Raw genomic sequence first — 21,536 nt, forward strand, 5'->3', positions numbered from 1 at the left:
TGGGATTTTTTTTTCATGCAAACACTGACAAAAACTCAGTCTCTGTTTTGAAAGTCCTTAAACTGTTGGTTATTTTACAAAATGTTGTATTTTTCTTACTTACTGCGCCTACCAATCCACATTCCTCTCCTTTTCCACTTTAAGTCCTTCTCATGTACCTTGCTTGTCGTATAATGTATTTAAATATTATATGCCAGTGTGGTTGTTGGAAAATCTAAAGCTCACCACCCCTTCATAAAGAACAAGCTACACCCCTGCGGAAAGGTCTATCAGCAGCTGTAGGTCCAGAACCTCAGCTAGACATCTAATCAGTATGTCAAATTAAACACTATCCTCCATCTGTGGGCTAAAGGGTGAACCTAACCCACAATCCTGGAAAATATCAAGTCCACTGGCTTCATGCAAGTCCATATGTATGCAGTCATCATTATAATGTTGTGGTTAATCAGCATCATCATTATCATGTGGTGTCAAACTCTGGTTAGAATGTGAGCCGAAAAGACTCTAAGGACTGCTCTATGGTAGAGGAGTGTTTTGTCTGAATCATATTATAGGGGAACTGAATGCTCTAGAATTGAGTCAATGCACAACTTCGGCCAGGGTAGAGACTGATGTGGCTTGGTGATCAGACAAGAGCCTGTAAAAGTTCAGCCAGATATTGATGAAGAATGATCACGTGTAGGTCTTGGAACCGAGATTGTAAGTCAACACCAGAGTGGGTGCAGAACTTGAAGCAGAGAATTAATCTACCAGCGGTAACCTGATTGAGGCTCCTGCATATTCTCGGGGCCCAAAGGCACACCAGAGGGAGCCAAAAGTGCCCAAAAAGTACACACAATGGCTCCCTTAAAGGCATCGACCTGCTGCAGTCACCACTGGCCTGGAAAATTTGGGGAGCAGTGGGACTAGCTTTGGATTCGACCCTTCAGTTAGATCACTTGAGGCTCTTCTGACGTCTCTTTGGACACAGAGTGGAGGAATGAGGTTGAATCCCGCTTCGGCTACTTATGCTTGTTCTTCAACTTGGACTTCAAATTACTGGCTCACCGGACAAGGTCAACCGTGAAGAAGGCTTGCCTTGGGAATGGCCTCGAGAGCGGAAACAGGTCTAAATCCCCCCCCACTCCCCCCGGCTTGCAGCAGCCGTGGGACTTACTTGCGGTCCTTGACTTCTTTCGGTGTTTTTTGACATATAGCTTTACTTTACAATCCCTGAAAACCTTTGGATGCATGAGGGTATATTCTTTGTATGACTTGGCATTGTCGCGTGGGCTCGCATTATCCTAAATGAGACTACTGGATTTCTAGGCAGCAGGATCGATAACGGTGTGGGGGACTGAGTCTGACCCACGTGTAAGGAACTCTGTCACCCTAAACCCGTTTTTTGCTCCGGCTAACTAGCAGTGCCTTTTCTCCCACGGGGAAGAAATGATTGGGCAGCTGATCGCATGACATCTTTGGAACTTCTCAGGGAAGTCGTGGTCACTCAGATCCAAACCAACTCTCTCATTTACAATATGATCTCATATACAAATGACAAAGACAGTATAAGTTTTATATAATGTTTTAATAAAACAACTGTATTTTAGATAATAAGGCGTGAGCCGCAATAACCAGAACAATACAACACAGTAGGATTGAAATAGTCACCAGGAGAGTAAAACATAAGAACAAAGCTATCATAGTGCCTAACAGTTTCTACTCTCCCTCTGCTTGTTCTATTTAGAGCACAGCATGTTAAGCTTCTAGCTTGCCTTTCCGAACCACTGGGGAGACATCAGCCCTCATACCTGAGCAAAGGCCTGTGATCTGGTTCAGCATCTGCAACGAGGCAGTCAGCGTCTAGTTGTGGTTCCCTGGTCGGAATCTCCCTCTTGCGTGTATTGGGACAAGGAAGTGATTTTATAACTAACATGTCATCGTGATCACAAAATGTCCCTACGCAGGAATGCCAAATCTAAACTCCTACCACGTCTATCGGCAATGTACCAGACTGTATCCTTGACTGAAGCACAGAGTGAATATGTTATGGAGAACTCCAGTGCTGAAGTAGGCAAAACACTGTGATATGAATAAAAAACAACACCGTAGAACTGGCTATTTGAAAAATAACAGTATGAAGCCTAATAAAAAGCATTTAGAGCAAAGTGCACAGAGGCTCTAAGCTGTCAGCAAATGAATAAAATACATTCAGGGCAAAGTGCACAAAGGCCTAAAGCCTGAAGCTAATGCGCAAAGGATACGTAAAACTAACCACACTACAGCATCGTGCCCCAAGCCAAAACACCATAGGTACTCCTCGTATGAGTCTGTCACCAACATCTATTTCCAACATTCACATCACATTATTAACCCTGTAGTTTTTGATGGGAACGTCTTTCCCTTGCACACGGGAAAAAAGATTTTGAAAGTATTTTGCAACCAACAAAAAAGACAGCCTAGCTCCTTATCTGCATTTAAAGGAGCTGGTGTTGAAGCTGTGTGATGGTGCGTATGTGTGGTTCTGCTCCATCACTGAGGTGGAAACGGGAAAAGGCAAGCCTTACGGTGCCACCTAATGGCACGCGGGATCACTGCTGTGAAAACTTCTAGATCCACTCTGGTGTCTGGGGAATATTCTAGAGGTGAAAAATCTGTGATTAGAAGTAACCATCAGAAACATATTTTCGAAAGGCAGACAACATAACGCTCTCCGTGCTGTGGGATGGGGACATAACCCAAATTGCACTGACAATGATAAAGAGGTGATTTAACTGCCAAACCTACAGGAAAAAATACTGGGCTTCACAACTAATTATCATAAATAACTGAATATATTTGCTGAGCAGCAGGAACAAGTAGTGCTAACCGACAGATGAGTGATGGAGCCTCGGGGATACTTAAGAGCATTATACGGTAGAAAAATGACTAGGGAATGGCCTAAACACACCAAAACAGTTAATAAAATATGGAAGTGGACGAAATGTTGGATGGGTTGGCTAAGCATTGATGCTGGTAACATCCATGCGGGCCAAAATGGAGGACCCTAGAGGGACAATGTCCATTGGAAATTATTGGAATCCCACAGCTTTGGAATATCTGGGAAACTTATAGTCTGAAATCATACAGAGACCAACACCCAGACTTGCATTATTATAGGTACCTCCAAGTAGAGTATGTGCTATTTAAAGATTCAACACAGCTAAAGGGTGTTAGAAATATCCCCATTGGCGTTTAGCGTGTCGGCAGCACCATTCCATAAGCATGCCATACCCCTTTGATATCGAACACTCACCAACATAATGACAGTTCTTACAACACAAAGTGGAAAGGGACACTGGTGCAATAGACGACAGGGATTGGGATTCGGCCTGTTTGTCCCTGTGAGAAGTGGCAATGAGGACAGGATCGAGATTGGTCCAATGTATCATAAATTCTACATGTGGGTACAACTAGTAAAGCTTGGCCTAGTGTAGATATTAGATGCCTCCGGGGTTGCTAGCGAAGTGGCACCTTCCTGAAAATGCATGAGGGAATGCCCACAAATTTAAACATTATGGAAAGCACAGAAGAACCACAATAATAGGATAACATCATAAAATTTGAAATATCAGCTCAGTAGTTTGATGGTAACAAGGCAAGAAGTCTCTTGTAGATGGAGAAGTGACACTCCAGTTACAAGCACACAAAAGCTAAAGGTCTAGCACTAGTGTATGTCAGCTGAAAAGGTGATACACGAAGCTCAAGGGTGCCCTAAAAAATTGAGATGGTTTGTGGTCTGTAGAGAAGCCTGAGAGGCCTGATGACATGATTGGGCCGAGTAATGATAGTCCAAACGAAGGCTCGCACTCGAGACATACTTACAATTCAACCCTCGTTAGACTGAAAGAGATACATACTATAAGCAACCGATTCAACAAGATATATAGTATTGTATATGTTGGCATGATGGAAAAAAACTGTATTGTCTGTGATTTGCCTAAGTAATTTTGCCTTTACCACATAAAAACAAAAGAAAAAAAACAAAATGAACAAATGCATTGCTTTAAATTTTGCCCTTGGCTTTCTTGGATTACTGCTCTTACCTGTTATAATGATCGCAAAATGTTAGATGTTGCAGTTACTTCCATGGGAAAGTTGCATCTAGTGAAATGCAAACTAAGGATAAGACCATGAAACCATGATTAAATATTATATAGTAAAAATGTGCTACTTACACTTCATCATCACAGTTTAACGGCTTTTCCAGTCTGTACTTTTGGGGCAGTTTTTCATAGAGTTCGGCACACGTCATTCCACAGTATGGTGTTCCACCTGAAATAAAACTGCAGTCGCTCAGAAACCAATCACAGTTTGTTTCCAATCCTTGACATCCACCTGTGCATTGACAATGTTTTCTGTGACCAAGTGCAAGACTTAATAACAGAGGAAAAACATAATTATCGGTTTCAACAATTAACAAGCATTTGTAATGCAATAGCACTTGCATTTGCGAGATTTAGAGCTATTGGCATTGTAAATGGGTAAGTGTACTTTTTTGCCACATAAATTGGTCAACCCTGCCTCGTAATTTGGTCCTTTCTTGCCACATAATACCACTGAGCAAGCAGTTCTACAACATCATGCGTGACAAAGGCAACCTTTTAATGAGAAACAGTGAAACAAGAATTGTGAAGGATTAAGGTATCACTGCTCTGTGCAATGATGAACAAAATTTAAGTGCCTAACTATAGTTAAAGAAGCTTTGAACTGACATTTTGTAAGCTGTGCGCGAACGGGATGCACTGTCCTCTCTCCGTAACTGTGACATGAGGTAACTAAGAAACAATATGAAGTAACTGATAGTTATGTGAAATGCTCCAGTACTGCCCATGGCGCTGTGTAAAAATTGAAAGTGCCATGAGCACGAAGGAAAAACAAAACAAACAATGACAAACAACTGGTAGTACTAGAAATCAATCCAAAACGTCCCTTTGCGCTGTGTAAAACTTGAAAGTGCCATGGGCACCATGAGCATGAAGGAAAAACAAAAGAAATAATGTAAAGTAACTTGTAGTCATGCAGATCGCTCCAATACTGCCCATTGCACTGTGTGAAACTTGAATGTGTCTTAGCCTCAGTTTGGTCACAGAAACAGGTAGTTTACGGGCTAGCTACGAAAATCCCTTCTTGTCAGAAGGACATTTGTGCTGTTACATCTCAGAAGGTCTGCAGTACCTTTAATGCACCACAAATTCACCGCAGCGTTGGTGTACCAGTAAAGAACAGTACTAGAACTTCGCAAATATGCTGTTTCCATCCCTTTAATAGAAAGTACAAACACTTTACATCATGGGTGTTGTGATAATTGTGGAACAAAACTGAACACTGCCAGCACTCCTAGCAGTGCTGCTATACCTTTAAAACAACATTGTAAGTATTTCCTAACAGGCCTCTTGCAATTTTAAATGTAGTGTAATGACCATTAACTATAAAGCAGATATTTCGACTCTAAGTAATAACACTTCTGTTCCATCTGAAAAAAGTTACTGGCGTTCTGGCTAATTATCTTGCAAAGGGCCAATTGCGCGACTTTTGAATAGCCTAGCTTACCTGGTGCTGCAACTTTCCTCCACATGCCTTGTTCAGTGATTCCCACTCCAGGGGCCAGATTTACCTTGGCCTTGCACTAGCACGATGCAAAGTGATACATGCTTTTTACTATGCAGCACTAGAGTTTTTTTTTTTACCTTTCAATGGGAAATCTTTCACAAACGCAAAAACAGAGTTTGCACCACTCTGTGCTGTTTTGCGTTGATGGCATTGCGTGGGGAGATCAAGGCAAACACCTAAAGGTTTTGAAGAAAAGCCCAATCTGCTAAAATAGCCAGATTAGGTTTTGTGTCCAAAAAAAGCTTACTTGAAAACGGTGAAGACAAGAGGAAATTAGTTAATTTCTCCAAAAATAAATATACGCGTGCACAACGTGCGTGGTAACATTCTCTCTCTGTTTGTCTATGCATAGGAAATTTACTAGAAGGACATGCCTCCAGTACAAATATTATACTAGACAGTGCACCGTCACATTCGCTCCATACTGCTTGGCTGTGCATTGGGCAGGGTTGCCTGTTTGTGAGCCAGCGCAGGGAGATGCACCAGCAGCAGGCCAATCTTTGTAGATGTGGCCTTGCATTGTTTTTATCCCTTGTAAAAAAAAGTAGCAAATTTGAGTGCTGCACTGCAAGACAAATTAGGAAATGTAAGAATATGTATTTTATAGTCTGCAATCATTTGTTTTTTACAGCTCGCCCTTTTTTCGAGCAGGTTGCTTTGTAAAACATCAAAGGTTGATATTGGACTTCTTCACTTATTATAGTACTTGCCTAAAGATTTGTGCGCTTGCTCAAATGTATGTGATGGGACTGCACGGGAAAATTTGAGTAATATGACCAGCTTTACCACTTAAGCCTTGTTTACAAGGTGGGCATTAATGCCATCCTGTACATAAACCCCTGTTTACGCACCAGACAGAATTACGAGTTTGACTTTATTTTACGTATCCGATAATTATAAGATGCGTTAAAAAAAAAAAAAAATTGTTAAATAGAGGCACGTCAATCCTAACAGGGGAAATATGGACTCTATTTACCATGTATGAAACACCAAAATCCCCATGATATTCCCTAATACACATAATAGGTGCTATTTATTGCACCTGATAAATAACGTACCCCCGGGCATTGTTATTTACCAGGTGTGATAAATAGCACCTTCACTTGTAATCAAGCCCTAAGTATCTTTCAGATAGGCTTCCCACATTAAGATGATCCAGTATTTTTACACATATCCCACAAATGTGTGATATTTGACATCAATATGTACTTACCTAAGCTAACAATTTCCCACAATAACACTCCGTATGACCACCTGCAAAAAGTAGAGAAATGATTTAAGTAAGTATGCAACAAATCATTATTACATTTCCTGAAAAAATGACCATTTCTCTTTTCTTGGTGTCACTTAAGTCTGCAGACACCTCTGCTCAGAAGGTACTTATGTTTTATAATCATAGTCTAAAACATAAAGCTGCCTTAGTCATCTCTCTTCCCTTCAATCGGCTACACTCGCTGCTGGATTCGATTTCTAAATTCTCCGCATTGTTCAAAGGGTCTTTTGTTTTACTTTTCCAAGTTTCTATACATAACTTCAAATATTACATCCCAGCTCATTACCTCTGGGCTGTGCAGCAAATGTTACTTGTGGTTTCACTGTTCAAGAGTAAGCGGGGTAGTGGGACGTTTTCAGCACTGGTCGCTGTAGTGTCGTGAGATTATGTGCTCTAGGATCCTTGAGGTTCTAGACGGGCTTGCCAGACGAATTGCGTAAGTTGCTGGGAGGTGTTAAGGAGTGGTTAATAACGGTTATATCATAACCAGAGAGTAGTGTGTAATTGTATGCTGAGGAATTAAGACGTTGGTTATAGAGCTCGGTGCGTGGCATGGTTATTTGCATGCTCCTGGGCAGGGGAGGAAGCTACAACTGGCGATGAGTAGGGGGATTCAGGCCCGAAGAAATGAGACTGCTCTCCCTGAGAATTTGCAACGATATAGCAAACTGCTTGTGTGTGCCACATGCAACCAAATCGATAAGAAGCAATTCTAATTTGCCATGTGTGGAGTTGAAGCTCCGCTCCAGCCCATATACGGCCCTCAAAAAAGTGGAAGGCCCTGCAGAGGAGTGCATTCGGAAAGCCCAATAGAATCTGTTGGTAAGGCTGAAAGAAGAAATACTGTCACGCCATATAAGGAAATGCCTCCATGGCATTGTTAATCCCTGACTTTTTGCCTTTTGCTGATGCCAAGTTATGTTTGTAAGTGTGCTGGGACCCTGCTAACCAGGCCCCAGCACCAGTGTTATTTCCCTAAACTGTACCTTTGCTTCCACAAACTCAGATAAGTCCCTTGTAACTGGTACCCCTGGTACCAAGGGCTCTGATGCCAGGGAAGGTCTCTAAGGGCTGCAGCATATCTTATGCCACCCTGGGGACCCCTCACTCAGCACATGCACACTGCCTCACAGCTTGTGTGTGCTGGTGGGGAGAAAATGACTAAGTCGACATGGCACTCCCCTCAGATTGCCATGCCAACCTCACACTGCCTGTGGCATAGGTAAGTCACCCCTCTAGCAGGCCTTACAGCCCTAAGATAGAGTGCATTATACAACAGGTGAGGACATATGTGCATGAGCACTATGTCCCTACAGTCCCCAAGTAAAACCTTAGACATTGTGCAGGGTAGCCATAAGAGTATATGGTTTGGGAGTTTGTCAAACATGAACTCCACAGTTCCATAATGGCTACACTGAAATCTGGGAAAGTTTGGTATCAAACTTCTCAGCACAATAAATGCACACTGATACCAGTGTGGAATTTATTGTAAAATGCACCCAGAGGGCATCTTAGAGATGCCCCCTGACTACCAATCTGAGTTCTAGTGTTAGGCTGACCAGTTTCTGCCAGCCTGCCACAACCAGACGAGTTGTTTGCCATATGGGGAGAGTGCCTTTGTCACTCTATGGCCAGGAACAAAGCCTGTACTGGTGGAGGTGCTTCTCACCTCCCCCTGCAGGAACTGTAACACCTGGCGGTGAGCCTCAAAGGCTCACCCTCTTTGTTACAGAGCCACAGGGCATCCCAGCTAGTGGAGATGTCCGCCCCTCCGGTCGCTGCCCCCACTTTTGGCAGCAAGGCTGGAGGAGATAATTAGAAAAACAAGGAGGAGTCACCCACCAGTCAGGACAGCCCCTAAGGTGCTCTGAGCTGAGGTGACCCCTGCCTTTAGAAATCCTCTATATTTGGAGGATTTCCCCAGTAGGATTAGGGATGGGCCCCCCTCCCCTCAGGGAGGAGGCACAAAGAGGGTGTAGCCAACCTCCAGGTCAGTAGCCATTGGCTACTGCCCTCCCAGACCTAAACACACCCTACATTTAGTATTTAGGGGCACCCAAGAACCCAGGAAATCAGATTCCTGCAACTTTAACAAAGAAGAAGGAATACTGACCTACAAGCCCTGCAGAGAAGACGGAAGACAACAACTGCTTTGGCCCCAGCATTACTGGCCTGTCTCCTGACTCACAAACCTGCAACCAGCGACACATCCGACAGGGACCAGCGACCTCTGAAGCCTCAGAGGACTGCCCTGAACCAAAGGACCAAGAAACTCCCATGAGCAGCGGCTCTGCTCAACTTCAACAACAACTTTGCAACTTTCTTGCAACTTTAAGGGACGTCACTCTTCCCGCCGAAAGTGTGAGACTTTACCATCTGCACCCAACGCCCCCGGCACGAGATCCAGAGAACTAACACCATAGGGAGGACTCTCTGGCGACTCCGACCCCGTGAGTAGCTTGAGACGACCCCCCTCAACCCACACAGCGACACCTGCAGAGAGAATCCAGAGGCTCCCCCTGTACGTGACTGCCTGTAACAAGGGACCCGACGCCTGGACCAAGCACTGCACCCGCAGCCCCAAGGACCAGAAGGAACCGAACCTCAGTGCAGGAGTGACCCCCAGGCGACCCTCTGCCTAGCCCAGGTGGTGGCTGGCCCGAGAAGCCCCACTGTGCCCTGCCTGCACTGCTAGAGTGACCCCCGGGTCCCTCCATTGAAACCAATGAAAAAAAACGACGCCTGCTTTGCACACTGCACCCGGCCGCCCTTGTGCCGCTGAGGGTGTGTTTTGTGTGCCTACTTGTGTCCCCTCAGTGCTCTACAAACCCCCCCTGGTCTGCCCGCCGAGGATGTGGGTACTTACCTGCTGGCAGACTGGAACCAGAGCACCCCTGTTCTCCATAGGCACCTATGTGTTTTGGGCACCTCTTTGACCTCTGCACCTGACCGGCCCTAGTATGCTGGTGTGGTAACTTTGGGGTTGCCTTGAACCCCCAACGGTGGGCTGCCTATGCCCAGGATCTGAGACTTGTAAGTGTCTTACTTACCTCACAATCTAATCAATACTTACCTGCCCCAGGAACTGTTGATTTTTGCACTGTCTACTTTTAAAATAGTTTATTGCCATTTTAACAAAAACTGTATATGTTATTGCTCTAATTCAAAGTTCCTAACTTACCTGTGTGGAGTACCTTGCATTTTATGTATTTACTTCAAATCTTGAACTTGTGGTTCTAAAAATAAATTAAGAAAATATATTTTTCGATATAAATCTATTGGTCTGGAATTAAGTCTTTGAGTGTGTGTTCCTCATTTATTGCCTGTGTGTGTGCAACAAATGCTTAACACTACCCTCTGATAAGACTAGTGCTCAACCACCCTACCACAAAATAGAGCATTAGAAATATCTAATTTTGCCACTTTGTCCCTGCTACTGCAGGCAGGTCGCTCCCCGCTCCGCCTTCCCGCGCTTCATCCCGTTTCTCCAGTTTTTGCTTTTTTCCCACCGCTGCGTCCCCTCCCCCCTCCCCCCTCCCCCTTTCTTCTCACCGCTCCTTTAGCCAGTTTCCCGCCGCTGCGTCCCCTGCGGCCCCTACCACCTCCCCCCTCCTTCTCACCGCTTGCTTTGCCTTTTTTCCCACGCTGCGTCCCCTGCGGCCCATCCCCCCTCCTTCTCATCGCTTGCTTTGCCTTTTTTCCCGCCGCTGTGTCCCCTGCGGCCCCTTCCCCCAGCCATCCCATTGGACAGGCCATCCCGCCTCCCAGCTGCCACTCCCACCCTCTCCTCCTCTTATGCCAGCCGCGGCGCGGTGACAGGGAGTTACCTTTGTCCCTGCTACTGCAGGCAGGTCGCTCTCCGCTCCGCCTTCCCCCGCTCCATCCCGTTTCTCCTGTTTTTGCTTTTTTCCCACCGCTGCGTCCCCTGCGGCCCCTCCCCCCTCCTTCTCTCCGCTTGCTTTGCCTTTTTTTCCCGCCGCTGCGTCCCCTGCGGCCCCTCCCCCTCCTTCTCACCGCTTGCTTTGCCTTTTTTTCCGCCGCTGCGTCCCCTGCGGCCCCTCCCCCTCCTTCTCACCACTCCTTTAGCCAGTTTCCCACCGCTGCGTCCCCTGCGGCCCCTCCCCCTCCTTCTCACCGCTTGCTTTGCCTTTTTTTCCGCCGCTGCGTCCCCTGCGGCCCCTCCCCCTCCTTCTCACCGCTCCTTTAGCCAGCTTCCCACCGCTGCGTCCTCTGCGGCCCCTCCCCCCAGCCCTCCCATTGGACAGGCCCTTCCACCTCCCAGCTGCCACTCCCACCCTCCTTTCCTCTTATGCCAGCTGTGGCGCAGTGACAGGGAGCAACCTTTGTCCCTGCTACTGCAGGCAGGTCGCTCCCCACTCCGCCTTTCCGCACTCCATCCCGTTTCTCCCGTTTTTGCTTTTTTCCCTCCGCTGTGTCCCCTGTGGCCCCTCCCCCCTCCTTCTCACCCATTGCTTTGCCTTTTTTTTTCCTGCCGCTGCGTCCCCTGCGGCCCCTCCCCCCTACTTCTCACCGCTTGCTTTGCCTTTTTTCCCGCCGTTGCGGCCCCTGCGGCCCCTCCCCCCTCCTTCTCACTGCTCCTTTAGCCAGTTTCCCACCGCTGCGTCCCCTGCAACCCCTCCCCCCAGCCCTCCCATTGGACAGGCTCTCCTGCCTCCCAGCTGCCACTCCCGCCCTCCCCTGCCCTCCTCTTATGCCAGCCGTGGCGCGGCTGTGCCGCTGGCAAGCCCGTCTGCGCCCGTCCGCGCCTGGACCGTGCCCAGTGCCACCCCACCCTGGTCCGTGAAACCCCTGCACCTCCAGACGCCGCTACATGGCCGACCAACTCAACGCCCTCAACCCCCGCCGCATTACAGCATGCTCCCAGTCCTCACCAAGGAACACCCACAGACCCTTTGCATGCCGCACCTGCAGATTCACCTGCGACAGAACATCGAAACCAACAAAGACCGAAACTAACCACCTCCACTGCATACTCCTCAACACCCACTCCGCATGCAAGCACGCCATCGAGCTCTGGGACCTGCTCGACTCCACCGCCCCAGACGTAGCCTTCCTTACCGAAACCTGATGGAACGACTCCTAGGCGCCCGACATCACAATAGCCATCCTGGACTGCTACAAGATCATCCGCAGGGACCGCGAAAACGGAATCGGAGGAGGCATAGCCATCGCCCGCAAATCCTCCCTCAAGGTCGACACCCACACTGACGACTCCCTCAAGACCGCCGAACACCTACACTTCCGCATCCACACCGACCCCAACACCACCCTCAGAGGAACGCTCATCTACAGACCCCCCGGACCACGAGCACCATTCAGCGAATCCCTCGCCGACCTCACCAGCACCCACGCACTCACCTCAACGGATTACATCCTCCTCGGGGACCTAAATTTCCACCTGGAGAACAACAACGACACCAACTCCACTACCCTGATCGACATCCTCACCAACCACGGCCTCACACAACTCGTCAACACACCAACCCACATCGCCGGACACACGCTTGATCCTGTCTTCTCCTCAAGCGCCCACGTCACCTTCAACCACATCACCGTACTCCACTGGACCGACCACCACTGCATCTACTTCACCTACAAGAAACCCACCAAGCACCGCCGCACCCAACAACCACCCCGCCGATGATGGAGCAAAGTTACGGAAGACCAGCTTACCAACACCCTCGCCCAGAACCCACCCCCAACTCCACCAACCCAGACACCGCCGACAACAACCTCACCCTGTGGATCAACGACTGCGCCACCACCCTCGCGCCACTCAAAAAACCCACCGACAACCAAGCCAGAAGAAAAGCCGCCTGGTTCACCGGCGAGCTCCTAAATTCCAAACGCAACTGTCGGAAGCTAAAAAAGGAATGGCTCCTCAAACGCACACCTGACAGCCTCACAGCCCACAAGGACGCCACCTGCAAGCACCACCAACTCATCAGACAAGCCAAACGATCCCACTTCAAAGACCGCCTGGACAACAACGCACACGACAGCAAAGAGCTCTTCAGCATCGTGACGGAACTCTCCAACCCCAGCGCCAACATCAACAACATCCCTCCATCCCAAGAACTCTGCAACGCACTGTCCACCTTCTTCCACCGGAAGATCACCGACATCCACGATAGCTTTAACGCCACTCCCACGCCAGACCCCACCCACGAACACTCCACCTGTGCAAACCACCTGACCTCCTGGACCAACGTGAACGACACAGAGACACGCAAGATCATGAACTCCATCCACTCAGTATCTCCGTCAGACCCCTGCCCCCACCACGTATACAACATAGCCGACTCCACCATCGCGCCCCAACTACGGAAGGTCATCAACATCTTCGAAACAGCAACATTCCCTGAAAAATGGAAACACGCTGAAATCTGCACCCTCCTCAAGAAGCCCAAAGCAGACCCCAACGACCTCAAGAACTTCTCACCCATCTCCCTGCTCCCATTCCCAGCAAAGGGGATTGAAAAAATCGTCAACACACAACTAACCAGCCACCTCAAAGACAACGGCATCCTAGACCCCTCCCAGTCCCCTCCCAGTCCGGCTTCAGACAGCACCGAAACCGCCCTTCTCGCCGCCACAGACGACATCAGACGCCAAATGGACAACCGTGAAACATCAGCCCTCATGCTCCTGGACCTATCCGCAGCCTTCAACACAGTCTGCCACCGCACCCTGAAAACACGCCTCCACGAAACCGGAATTCAAGGTAAAGCCCTCGACTGGATCGTCTCATTCCTCTCCGGCAGAACCCAGAGAGTCCGCCTCCCCCCCTTCCGCTCCGAAGCCACCGACATCATCTGCGGCGTCCCCCAAGGCTCATCCCTCAGCCCGACGCTGTTCAACATCTACATAGCCCCCCTCGCTCAAGTGGCCCGACAACACAACCTCAACATTCTCCCCTACGCCGACGACACCCAGCTCATCCTCTCACTCACCAAAGACCCTCACACCGCCAAAACCAACCTCCACGAGGGAATGAAATCCATCGCCGAATGGATGAGAAACAGCCGTCTGAAACTGAACTCGGACAAGACGGAGGTCCTCATCCTCAGACCCACCCCCTCCGCCTGGGACGACTCCTGGTGGCCCACCGCACTAGGAACCCCGCCGACACCGTCCGACCACGCTCGCGACCTGGGCTTCATCCTCTACTCTTTCCTCACCTTGTCTAAACAGGTCAATGCAGTCTCCTCCTCCTGCTACAACACATTCCGCATGCTCTGCAGAATCTACAAGTGGATCCCAACAGAAACAAGAAGAACAGTGACACAGGCCCTCGTCAGCAGCAGGCTGGACTACGGCAACGCACTCTATACAGGCATCCCAGCAAAAGACCTACTACGCCTCCAACGTATCCAAAATGCCTCCACCTGGCTGATCCTCAACGTACCCCGGCACAGCCACATCTCCCACCATCTGAGAAACCTTCACTGGCTCCCCGTGGACAAAAGGAAAACTTTCAAGCTTCTTACCCACGCTCACAAAGCGCTCACCGACACCGGACCAGCCTACCTAAACAACAGACTCAGCTTCTACACCCCCACCCGTCAGCTCCGCTCCACTAACCTCGCTGTCGTCCCCCGCATCTGAAGAAAGACCTCCGGTGGCAGATCCTACTCATACCTCGCCGCCAAAACCTGGAACACCCTCCCCACCAACCTGCGACAGACTCAAGACCTACTCACCTTCAGAAGACTCCTCAAGACCTGGCTCTTCGACCAGTAACACCAGCTCTCCCCCCCCAGCACCTTGAAACCCTCACGGGTACGTAGCGCGCTTTATAAATCCAATGATTGATTGATTGATTGACTATCTTACCTCTAAGGGGAACCCTTGGACTCTGTGCACACTATCTCTTACTTTGAGATAGTCTATACAGAGCCAACTTCCTACACGCCGTAACACAGAGCCATCATCCATCCAAAGCAAAGGCTAAAGGCAGAGATAACCTGGTACAAAAATACAAACGTACTTACCAGCAAGAGTAAAGGAAGTGCTACATGACCTCGAATCGGGTTTGACAACCAAAGCCCAGTTGAGAATGCGATGCATGCACAGCGGCAAGTGGCATCCAGTGCACTGAAAGCCACCGGAATAGCAATTTTTTTTCAGTGGCTGCAGAAAAGAGTGTTAAGTACGATGCAGCTGTGTTTCTGAAACCGCTACCACCATTTGGCACTACCAAAAAGCAAAATATTGGTGCCAGAGGGACCGTACGGATTGAAACATTCTATGACTTCATAGTTGCCTTAGAAGAAGTAGATGACAAGAAAGTATTTAAAGAACCTTGCCGGTGATGGAGTAAAAGAAGTGCTGAAGAAAGTCTCACAGACTGATGCAATATTGTACCGTCAGTTCAAAGAAGCATTGGGTTCCAAGTTCAATCCAAGCCGAATGTAGACTACAAAAAGTAAATTTTCTATTAAGTGAGACAGGAAGCTTGAGAAACAATGGACATGAAGGACAGATGTGCAGAGGTTGTCGGAAAGAAAACCACAGTTTGCAAAGTGAAAAAGAAACCAAATAAGTGACAGGGAGAAGCGATAATTAAGGCAGGAAGTTTCCGCAAGCATTCTAACGATGTCCACAAGGCCAAGAAGCAGCACCAGTTACAACAGGTAGAAACCAGCCAAAGTTGATCATCGTCAAGTTCATTCTATAAAGGCTCTTCAACGTCATTATCAAGCGCCAGTGAGGAAGATGGATATGCGATGATGGTATTGACTAAGGAACAACAGGCACATGTCTGTTTGCCTGCTTGCAAGGAAGAACAAAAGACCAAGGCAAAACATCAAACCAAACAACTCAATTCATTTGGACACTGCCGCAAGATTACAGTAAAAATCAACGGTTGCCACATAACCTTTATCATAGACAGGGGTGCGTCAATTAACATCATGCCAGTTGAGAAGTTCAATAGTCTGTCTCCTGTGCCGTGCTTCAACCCGTAAAAACCAAAGGTATACTTGTAGGTTGCCTCTAAACCGTTGCAGAGTCAAGGGTCATTAATAGCAACAATGCAAAATAAAGTAGTATCAGTGCAAGCACCAATTCATGTTCTTGAAGGAAATATGTCCAGTGTGCCTCCTCGGTTTTGCCCATGCTGTGCTCACATGGGCCTAATATCTCTCAATTACATCCTTCACACTCAATCTGAAGTTGTGAGCCATTTTCCGTCATCGTTTCATTGACTAGGAAGACTTAAGACAGTGAAAGTGTGACCTCACATTAATGAGGACATTCACCCTGTTCCCAGCAGCACTGCAGAGTTGCTTTTCACTTGCAAGAAGCTGTTGAAAAAGAACCAGAAACGCAGTAGAAGCATGACACCATTGAGCACTCCACAGATCCTACACCATGGATCTCACCTATAGTGGTGATGCCAAAAAAGGACAGTTGAGGTGCAGTGCGCATCTGTATTGATATGCGCCAGGCCAACAAAGCAGTCGTGAGAGAAAGACATCCTGGTCCATACATAGCGGACATAATCATACAATTGACCCGTGCCAAAGTCTTCTCCCATCATGGCCTGAACAAGGGATATCATTAACTTGATTTGGAAGAGCACTGCCAGTACATGACTTCTTTTTGATGCATGTTGCTTTGTTCAGATAAAAAAGGTTGAGTTTTGGAGTGTCCTCAGCTGAACAAATATTTCACAACATTATATGTAAAAGAATTCAACCTGTCATGCCTGCTTTTAATTATAGTGATGACATACTGGTATTTGGAGCAATGCGAGAGGGGCATGACAAAGCTGTTACACAAGTGTGCCAGATACTTGCTGATGCAGGTCTCACATGGAACCCAACAAAGTGTGAATTTCACAAGACCAAACTTAAATTCTTTGGACACATATTCTCCTGACCCAGATAAAGTGCGAGCACTGTCAACCACTTGTCCCCTACAAGATGTCACCATGCTGCGATCCTTCTTAGGCCTAGCCAGGTATTGCTCAAGGTACATTAGTGACTTTGCTACAGTGAGTGCTCCATTGAGAAACTTGACAAAACAAAATGTCCCTTTCCAGTGGTCTACTAAATGTGATCAAAACTTCAAGAGAATAAAACACGTGATTAAGAATTTCAATCCAAGATCGCCTATTTTGACCCTAAATTACATACTGAGATCAGCCATGAGGCTGGGGGCAATCCTTGCTTCCTATAGTGTTCATCTGAATGCTCAGAGACACATTGTGGCCTATGCCAATTGAAGCCTGGCTGACACAGAATGTGCCTATTCTCAGCCGGAGAAAGAGAGTCTGGCTGTAGTGTGGGCCTGCGAACATTTGTATGTGTTTTTAAACAGAAAATGTTTCACTATCATTGCAGACCACCAAGCGCTGCTCACTATTTTTGGAAACCTGAACGCCAAGATGCCCACTCACATGGAGAGGCGTGAGTTGTGACTGCAAGAGTACGATTATGCAATTATGCACAAGCCGGATGAAGATAAGAACCCTGCTGATTACTTTTCACAAGTACCACTACATTGTCACACTGCAACTTCCAAAATGGCTGAGGAGTACATTAACTTCATTGTGAGGTCTAGCACACCAGCAGCCCTATCTATTGAACAGATTATTGCTGCTACTAATGCTGATAAGAACATGCTTACTCTCAAAGACATAATTTCAACTCAGTCAATGAAGAAGAGGTCTCAACCTTTTGCTGACAATGTTGAATTTGAAAAATGTACAGGATGAACTGTCTGTGACCAGGGAAGATGTTGTATTGAGATGCTCTAGAATCGTCATACCTGAGAGCCTAAGACAGCAAGTCATTGAACTAGTCCATGAAATACATTGTGGCATTGTAACCTCCAAAAAAGCCCTAAAAGACCAAGGCCCTCATTTCAACCTTGGAGGGCGGCAACCGCCGCCCGCCAAGTTGAAACCGCCGGGTGGTCGCCAATGCGGCCGCACTCCCGTGGGGTCTTTTTGGAGATCCCCGCTGGGCCGGCGGGCGGAAACCTGGTTTCTGCCTGCCGGCCCAGCGGGGATCTCGGCCGCAACACGGGAGCCGGCTCCAAATGGAGCCGGCGGTGTTGCGGCTGTGCGACGGGTGCAGTGGCACCTGTCGCGCTTTTCACTGTCTGCTATGCAGACACTGAAAAGCTGCATGGGGCTGTGGCAGGGGGCCCCTGCGACTCCCCTTTCCGCTAGCCTTTTCATGGTGGTTCAAACCACCATGAAAAGGCTGGGGGGAGGGGGCTCATAATCCCCTGGGCAGCCTGGGGGATTTAAACCGCCGGGATAAAAGTGTCAGGAAACCGCCAGTCCTGGCTGGGCGACCGCGGCGCTTCCGCCGCTGTCGTATTTCCCAGGGAAGCACCGCCAGCGTGTTGGCGGTGCTTCCGACAAAACATGACCACCAGGGTTGTAATGAGGGCCCAAGTGTGGTTCCTGTGCTTAGACAAGTGAGTTGAGAGGAAACTAAAAGAGTGCCATCTTTGCAACCACCTTCCCCTAAAAGTGACACAACATCCTTTGACAATGTCTGACCTTCCTGCACAGGTTTGGGAAAGAGTTTGCAGTTGATTTCTGTGGGCCCTTAGGAAATGGACATAATCTTTTGGTAGTCATTGATGAGTATTCATGCTTTCCTTTAGTATAGGAGCTATCATCACCAACCCATGACAAGGTCCTTGAGCAACTGATGACAACTTTGCAGTGTGGGGTATTCCTGCCATTCTCAAATCTGACAATGGTTTGCCGTTCAGTAGCAAATAATTCAAGGAGTTTCTAGTCAGACTAAATGTCAAGCATCAAAAGAGTACACCTCTGTTGCCACAAGCCAATGGTATTTTAGAATGATTCTTTGGTACCCTCAAAAGGATTGATGGAGGGAATCAACTTAAACAAGGACCTGTGTCAAACCCTGTGTACTTATCGTTAAACTCCACAGCTGGTGAGAGTCCTGTCAGCTGCTATTTGCAACAGCCATCGGAACCAAAGTGCCACAGTGGACCGACCTTTGAATGCTGCTAAGGTTTGTGTCACAGACACTTCTTGAAAGTGGAATATGAAAACATATGCTGACTGGGGATCAGGAAACAGTTTTCGATGAAGATGACTGGGTCCTGGTCAAACAGAAATGAATGTGGAAAGAGGACACTGTTTGCTGTCAATTCTCTGAGGGTGTTAATGTGAAAAGGACACATGGTGACAGCACATTGTCCTGGGCAGTCCATCAAACAGAACTTGTCACATTTTAAACACCCACCTCGACATTTGTCAGCTCCTGCAATTATGAATGAGGTATTCCGCGTGACTGTACAAATCAAGTATCAGAACCTGTGCCATCAGTGCATCTCAGCTACCTCAAACCACTCGGTTTGGTTGACTAGTGCAAGCACCTCGACGACTTATTGAAGAACTGTAATGTGACTGTTGTTTATATATATTTTTTCAAAGGGCGTGATGTAGTGTTATGAGATCATGTGCACTAGGACCCTTGCGGTTCTGGGCCGACTCACAAGAGGAATTATGTAACTTGCTGGGAGGTGTTAAGTTGTGGTTATTAATGGTTATGACGTAATTGGAGAGCAGTGTGTGATTGTATGCTGAAGAATAAAGACATCTGGGTTAGAGCTCTCTGTGTGGCGTGGTCCTTTGCATGCTGCTTGGCTCAGGAGGTTGCTACATAGGCAAACTGGTAATTGCTTCATATGACTATAGTAACTTTACATGTACCAAAGTCGGCATTATGAAAGCTGCTGTTATGCATTGTGGGCAGGGAATATTGTTTTTGGTGCAGAATAGGCCAAGAGCCCAGTAGGACATATTTTATATATAAAGCACCCCATCTGTTGCACAGGCATGTACTGTATGTGCATGAACAACCCTTCAGCCTTTTTAATAATTTAGAGCAAAGGACTCTCCAATTGTCATGGGCAGCTCCCCACCTTTTGTGGGTCCTGACCTTATGTAAGAGAGGCTGCGGTCAATAGCTAAACACAATGGTGTTGAGACCATCATGCCCTTTTTAAAGTGGAAGTAGGTTTTTTGGTTGCAGAGCAAGGATGTACATGCTTGGTCACACTGAAGAGCTCTATTCCAGGAAACCGTAGGACCTCAGGAACCTCTTGCCTCCTCCTGAAACACTTTTGCAGGAGTAAGCAATACATAACTACCACTCCATGGGTGGCTGACATTGTGTGCCTCATTCAGAGGACTGTTTACCCCAATGCATGTTCAGTAATGTGAATGTAAAATGGGTTAAACAGGGTTTCCTTGTTTGCATGAGGAATATACACTAGCAAATGACTAGCCATTCACAATACTTGACCATTGCTATGTGGCCTGTTCTGGAGTGTCAAAATGTAGGCTCCGCAACAGAACACTAGCTTAAGGCCCACTGTGTTCTGTAATTAGGGGGGCAAGGTACAGAAAAGTATAAAAAATGTTCTTCCTCTGAGTTAGAGAATGTATCATATAGGATGTTATCTGGTTGAGCTCTGGGATTTTCTTCGGCTCTTAAGTTATCATAAAGCCATCTGTGCAGTGTACAAATCTAAAGCTAGTAAGAGGTTGCAGGAAATTTAAACAGGAAACATTCCCCCTTGATGCACATTGTAAGAAATATATTGCTAGTCATTGTGGTTCCATTATCATATAGAGGAGTGAGGCCGAAGGCTGAATTCTTTTGTAGATCATGGAAATTTTAGGTGACTTACAACACTATTATAATGTATGACAAAGTGTATGTTATTCCTTATAATGCAGGATCACACCATCACTTTTCGCGCAAACTACATCAACCCTTGTTGTATTGCTCTCTCATGTGACTGAGATAGAATGTTTCCAAACATGAACAATAAAAGTAGAGCCTGTAGTCTGAAACTAAATACTCCAAAAAATCAGTTACTGATTTGTTGCCAAAAAAAGGGAGAATCAGTTGAATGTAAAGCAGATTAAAAATGCTGTAGCTCATAATCTGTACAGACCTGAAGATATTCCTATTCTTTCCTTTAGTGAGGTGTATTGAAGGGAAAAAAACATGTAGCCTTAAAAATCTTGTTTCTGCTGATCACTGTTCATTTTAGAAAAACATATCAGGAGAACGAAAGGCCAGTTTTCCTTTTCGTTGTTTAAACTGCCATTATAATTGTGGTCTGTGAACTGACCCTCACCCAGGTTGCTGTAACTGGCAGCAGGCATTTTAACATCACAACTCAACTGTAATGACTTATTACAGTTCAGTAGTTATGCAATGTCCTTATTACATGACTCGATTCTAATAAGTAAATTTGACAAGGACTCTTATACTTGGATTACAGGCTCCTATGTATTATATATTTATGATATATGGAAGAATTCAATCCCCTGTTTAAAGACATGTCTCTTTTTCTTATTATTTTATAGTTGTGACATCACTAGTCACCTATATTAATAGTAAACGACCAGCTGTTCAAGTCGATAAAACCAAGAACCAGCTTTTCAGCTCTATTTTCCTGAAATTAAGTCATTAACGGAAAGGTGTCATTTACCACATCATGCTTATTGTTTTCACAACTAGTTCATTTTTTTAACCAATTTTTATTAAGTGCTTAAGCAGATATCTTGACGTGCATTACATAGGAGTAGTGAGTT

At 46.9% G+C, this 21,536-nt stretch overlaps 1 protein-coding gene across 2 annotated transcripts in view; it reads right to left on the reverse strand.

The window, feature by feature from the left end:
• Positions 1–21,536, reverse strand: part of TEK (TEK receptor tyrosine kinase) — a 385,575-nt gene that overhangs the window by 17,455 nt on the left and 346,584 nt on the right. For both annotated transcript variants that reach the window (XM_069240727.1, XM_069240736.1), the window contains exons 20-21: positions 6,845–6,885; positions 4,197–4,293 (exon numbers count right to left, since the gene is read on the reverse strand). In XM_069240727.1, the coding sequence (XP_069096828.1) occupies positions 4,197–4,293; positions 6,845–6,885 (138 nt within the window). The remainder of the gene's footprint in view (positions 1–4,196; positions 4,294–6,844; positions 6,886–21,536) is intronic.

The sequence above is a fragment of the Pleurodeles waltl genome, chromosome 1_2 (assembly GCF_031143425.1).
Source record: "Pleurodeles waltl isolate 20211129_DDA chromosome 1_2, aPleWal1.hap1.20221129, whole genome shotgun sequence".
Taxonomy (NCBI): domain Eukaryota; kingdom Metazoa; phylum Chordata; class Amphibia; order Caudata; family Salamandridae; genus Pleurodeles; species Pleurodeles waltl.